This window comes from Perca flavescens, chromosome 14, assembly GCF_004354835.1.
Source record: "Perca flavescens isolate YP-PL-M2 chromosome 14, PFLA_1.0, whole genome shotgun sequence".
Taxonomy (NCBI): domain Eukaryota; kingdom Metazoa; phylum Chordata; class Actinopteri; order Perciformes; family Percidae; genus Perca; species Perca flavescens.
The window spans coordinates 12,755,906-12,761,905 of record NC_041344.1 but is presented as its reverse complement, the minus strand read 5'-3'; the positions used below and the strand labels follow the sequence as shown (position 1 = coordinate 12,761,905).

General features: G+C 41.5%; 1 protein-coding gene across 3 annotated transcripts in view; it reads right to left on the bottom strand.

Annotated features, from left to right (window-relative positions):
• Positions 1-653: 653 nt before the first annotated feature.
• samd12 (sterile alpha motif domain containing 12) overlaps positions 654-6,000 on the bottom strand; it is a 107,570-nt gene continuing 102,223 nt past the window's right edge. For all 3 annotated transcript variants that reach the window (XM_028597832.1, XM_028597831.1, XM_028597830.1), the window contains exon 5: positions 654-2,416. In XM_028597832.1, coding sequence (XP_028453633.1) covers positions 2,385-2,416 — 32 coding nt within the window. In that variant the 3' untranslated portion in view covers positions 654-2,384. The remainder of the gene's footprint in view (positions 2,417-6,000) is intronic.

The following is a 6,000-nucleotide window of genomic DNA, read 5'->3' as shown; positions in this document are numbered from 1 at the left end:
ATCAATATCAATTCATTATACTGATGAAAATAGTTATAGAGTCAGTTTGCATAAATCACATCAGGTCTCAAACTCACCAACCAACCACTGCAAACCATTTCTCCCAGTTCACATGTTTACACTTTCTAAAGAAATTCCAAACTTAACGGAAGCTTCAGCCCTTCCCCTTCCTCCTGTGGCCTTGACAGACATGGACACGGCATCTCCAACCGACCGTGAAATAGCCACTTGTGTTTTAGCCCGAACAACTCCATTCCTATGTGACTGTCAAAACACACACACACACACACACACACACACACACACACACACACACACACACACACACACACACACACACACACACACACAAACACACACACAGGCTTTTGTACAGTTGTCCTGGAGGACCGACTGTAGAAAAGAACTGATCAATACTATTCAATCTGCTCACGGGTCATTGCTGCATGAGGCTACAGCTGCTATCCAAACAATGAATGGCTGGACACCGCGTGTGTGAGAGAGGGAACCGTGTACAAATGGAATCCCATTAAAACGCAATGGCTCTTGGGGCCGACGCTGACCCCAACGCTGCTCCCATCCAGGAAGGAAAAAGATGTTGTTACCATGACAACAGCTCATGCTACACCGGCGTGGATACAAGCGTTTGTTTAATATCACTACACTGAAATCAGCATCTGATATTGAGAGGTCATTATAATGGCTACAGGACTTTATAATGTATTTACACTCATAGACATATAGGGAAGAAGATGACGATGGTCTGAGTAACAGCTGTTTTGTTTCTTGTTAGACACGTGCTTTAAGTGCAGTTAAAATACCTATAATATCAACAGTGAGTGGCCATTATTCACATGGACAGCAGAGATTGAGTTTTTTTTTATCAGAGATAAAAAGAATACAGTGCATCTTCCTAACAGACTGACAGACAACATTTCCATAATGAGCTTTTGCGCACAGCACATCTCCTTTCTACACTATTTTCAATACATCTCATCTAAAAATAGTTTAAAGCTGTGAGATGGAAAGCAGACAAAACAATAAAAGAGTCAGCAATACATAGGGGAGGATATGAAAAAGCCTCTTCTTATTCTTGTTATCTGTGATGTCTTTTCTTCCTTTTCTCTCCTCACATGCGGTAAAGTTTCAAGTCGAAGCATCTCTTGTTTTACGAAGCCCTTTTGCTGTGCCTGCTCCTTTTTCTTTTCTTTCAGCCACTCCCTTTCCCATTTTTACGGTGTTTTTTGGGACACTGAGGGAATTTCCTTCTCGCAGTTTATCCCTTTTTTCCCCCCAGGTTCTGCTTCGGATTGCTTTTCACAACAATGTCATTCTTTTCAGAGGAGCCAACTTATCCGTACCTAGTGTGATGCCAGGTTCAGTGTTTATTCCCTATACAAACTGTTGGTTGTCTTTTCACAGTGAGGCTTTCTCAGGCTTACTGTCTACCCTAAGAGAGTGATCCACAATACGGAGAGGGCAAAAAGTGAAGAGATATGAAAGACGTTTTAAACACCGTTTACAGGATCTATGCACATAATGAGAGCACAAAAACACACGCATGGTTGCGTAAAATGTGTCACCCCGTTGGAGGTGTGGAAATAGTCTGTGAGGTGATAAAGAGGAAGAATAAGGGAAGAAGAGGTGTATAGTACTGGTTTTGGAGATAGTCTATATGTTGCCACTACTGAAAGTCCTTAGTAGGGCAGAGCCAGGCTCAGCATTACTAAGTACTCATGGGAGAAAATACACATTAAGGTGCTATAATGAAGGCGCTAACATTTCACAAACAGACCAAGAGACTGTGTTTGAGTTGGAATGGAGAAGTGGATTATAGGCATCATTTATTTACTGTAAGGGTAGGGTAGGTTTCCCTAGAAGCAAATCAGCAAACACAGATGAAACTATCATCCGATCACAAGGCAATGATGCTTTATGTTTGAATGCTTTTAGGAATCTCAGCCAAGGCAAGTGTTGATTTTTTGGTAGATTAATTGTTGGAAGGGCTTGGCTGTGGCCGTGGATCTTGAGGGAGAGGGAGAGTTATAGCGTGAGAGGTCTAGCGGAGGTTTGGCTGCAAAGGTCAGAAATGACTGGAGATGGGACGCCTGTAATGGAAACTAGTGGTCGGATTCCAGGACACTGTGAGAGATTGTTTGGACTGCGAGGAAACAGCAAATCAGAACTCGTGGGAGCTTCTTAGGAGTGGCTGGGAAGAAGGCATGAGTTTTTTTTTTTCCCAGATCGGATGAGGATGGAGACCAAAGGTGTGAGACAGAGATTGTTCCACAAAGAAGTCTGGGCACCACATATTGGGTGGAGGTTGGCAAGGCGGTGGGCGTCCACGTCCTTTTGTGACTGGGTAGTCCTCCTTTAAGATCAGGCTACGGTGAAGATGGAGTGCACTCCAGAGAGGCTGCAGGGGAAAAAAAACAGAACACAGAAAATTAATGAGAGGAAATAACAGAAGGGTTGGGTGTATGTGTGCGTGTGTGTGTGTGTGTGTGGGAAACAGAAATAATGCTCCCGTTGGAAAAAAAGGGTTGAGAAAAACCTGAAATGGCAAGAAAAAGAAAAACAAGACGAAAACAGAAGAGTAAAAAGAGAAACAATGACGACGATCACAAAAAGAGAGGGGAGGGGTGCAAAACTGAACCGAGCTTTGTGACGTAGATGAGAGAGGAAATGAAGAAGTTGAGATCAAACAGCAAAAGAAAGGGCCGAGATAACAAGCATGGGCACAGTGGGGCATAAAAATGAATCAGGGGGATGGAATTAGTAAAATATAAGAGAGGGGGGGAGATAAGAGAGACAGGATAAAAGAGTTAAAGAGAGAGAAAGAGAGAGAGAGCGGACGAAGAAAAAGAGAGGAGACATAATTATAAAATGGCACGAGAAAATCAATGCAGTGAGCATCATTGTGCTTGCAGGCGCCGTACAAAGGGAGGTGGAGAGCAGTGGTGTGTCCATCAAACGCAAACACTAGCACATGTCAGTGCTCTGCATCCACACACACACGCACACACACACACACACACACACACACACACACACACACACACACACACACACACACACACACACACACACACACACACACACACACACACACACACACACACACTTCAAATGCAGAGTGAAGACAAGGAGGATGAGTCAGGCAGATGAAGCGGAGAGAGACAAGTGACATTTAGAGCGCAGTCGGAGCATGTGATGACAAGGCACAAAGATACATCCCAGCCCGACTCTGACAACAGCTTGTGCAGTGTGTGTGTGTGTGTGTGTGTGTGTGTGTGTGTGTGTGTGTGTGTGTGTGTGTGTGTGTGTGTGTGTGTGTGTGTGTGTGTGGATGCAGAGCTCGGTGGAAGGATACCAATTGTGATTGATATATTACTATATTTAACTGTGAGAGGTGAGAACAGAGTCCAAAACAGTGCTGAGAAGTCATGTTAATATTTTGAAACTTGGAGCCACAGAAAAAGAAGTGTAGTAAGAAAAAGTCTGAGGATAGACCTTTCAAGTAGATTTCAAGTAGTAGAAGTATTCAGATTCTTCACTTAAGTAAAAGTGCCAATACCATGATGTAAAAAAAATCTTTTACAAGTACAAGTTAAATCCTAGAAGAGAAGTATTATCAGCAAAGTGTCAAAAGTAAAACTACTCATTCAGCAGAAAAATGGCCCCTGTGACAGATACATTATTATATATTATATTTTCGGATTCATAAAAATGTTGCATCCATGTGTAAGAAGCATTTCACTGTTGTAGCTAGTTTGTTGTTGTAGCTAGTTAGTTTATATACAGTAAAATAGCATAGTGGTTCCAAACCTGGGGTCAAGCCCTCTCCAAAGGGTCACAAGATAAACTTGAAGGGGGTTGTGTACTGCTACACAAATGTGTATTCATTTTTTTACTATTCACTAATCTTTGCTTTTTGTGAATTATTGCCAGGTTTTACCTCTTTGGGCATTAAATAGTTATTTAAATGAAACCATATGAGAAGTTTAATGGGGATATTGCTCTTTGGTTTAACTGCTAACAACTCTTAGACATTTGAAATGTGACAAGAGGCCCCAACTAGACACTGCACGTCAAAAAGGTCTCCACATTAACAACAAAATACGTTGTTTGTCCATGCCCTCTAGAACGACATATTTTCTAGCAATTTCTAGACTGATGGTGGAAAATATTATTGTCTGTGCCTCCAAAATGTTACAAATCACTGAGAAATCCAATCTGTTTTATGAAGTGACAACAATAATGGGTAAGGTTTGGTTAAGTTTCAGGAAAGAATGGTTTTGGTTAGAATTACTACTTCACTAAGGTTAGGGAAGCTTCATTGTCATGGTTACAATATAACCTCAATAATATACATGTCATTGAGGTTTGGTAACGATTGTGATCATGGTAAAAAAAACAGGAAACAAACAGCGCTCTCCATGTCTGATGTTTTGATGACCCATCCATCTAACCTGACCAATTCTCTACGCAGACTATAATACCATCACCTCACTTCCTCCTTTACTTTTGGGGCACTCATTTCTTGTTTTAAAGGTCACATATTATGCTTTTCCATGTTTTCTGTCATATCTACAATGTTATAATGTTGTATTTTAATTAATAATTTCAAATAATGAGGTAAACATATTTTAGACCTACCCTTGTGAGCTAAAACTTTCAGGTTTCCAACTGTTGTGAACAGTCTGGTTCCAAATCTTTCTACTACTCTCAGCTTACGCAACTCTAAGTCGGCCTTCTGTGATTGGTCATCTGCTCCAAGTAGGCAGGACTGGAGTGTTTTTTTTTTTTTTAATGCCACTTTGGTGTTAACATCCCCTGTAACTACATGCTAACAACAGCAGCCAATGTCACCTTGGCTGCCAGTGTTGTGAAATTATCCCCAATTCCTCCTGAAACATTTTCTGCTAGTAGTATTTGGTTTAAAAGCCTTTATCTACTGTAGAAAGTGCTACTTCGTTTCACTACACTCTAACGTTAGCATACTGCTAACTATTAAGTAGCTACATGCTAAGGTGACATAGCTGTAATCTTGGCCAGTGGTGGTAATTTCTCCCCAAATTCTGGTCACTTTACTGCTGGGACATGTCCGGTTGTGTAATATTTGGTTTAGAAGCCTTTACTGGAGATTTTTCACAGTACAAAGTCCTGCTATATAGCCAGCAACTCCGTTGCAGTAGCTCCAGCTTCAACTAGCTAGCTGGTGAAACACGGAGCGGAGGCTCTGGACATTCCAGGAAGCGCGCTGGCCAATCAGAGCAGACTGGGCTTTTTTGGGAGGAGGGCTTAAAGAGACAGACTCATACAGAGGGTGAATACAGGTGCCGCAGCCATGGGCAATATGAGAAAAATAAAGTGTACCTTAAAGCCATAGACTGTTAACGGTCTATGATTAAAGCATGTTAACATGTTCTAGTACAAACACAAAATGCAAATATAATCCTGAAAATGCTATATGATAGTTGCCCTTTAATGTAAAATCTAGTAGCTACAGCTTTCTGATAAATGTAGTGGAGTAAAGTTATTTATAAACTAGCATAAAATGGGAGTTTTTGTACAAATTGTACAATTGTTCATCATCACCATTGACAAACACTGCAATGCATTGAGCCATTTCTGCTCAAAAGCATATAAACACCATGTCAGCGGACACACACAGACACACACACACACACACACACACACACACACACACACACACACACACACACACACACACACACACGTTAACTGTATTAGTGCCAGGGCTTATCAGTGCAGCGGGACCACACACCACAAAAGGCTGAAATTCATTACAGTTGTAGGAGGGCCTTGACAAGCTGTCAGCACATTCGAAATCTTCTTCAAATCCCCCTCCCCCTCCGGAGAATGGTGAGAATATTTAGAGCTCCTCCTGGTCTACATCCTAATTTCAAGGACAGTTTGCATTGTCACATTCAGACACAAACGGCTACATTTACACCATCATACGAACACAGAAAA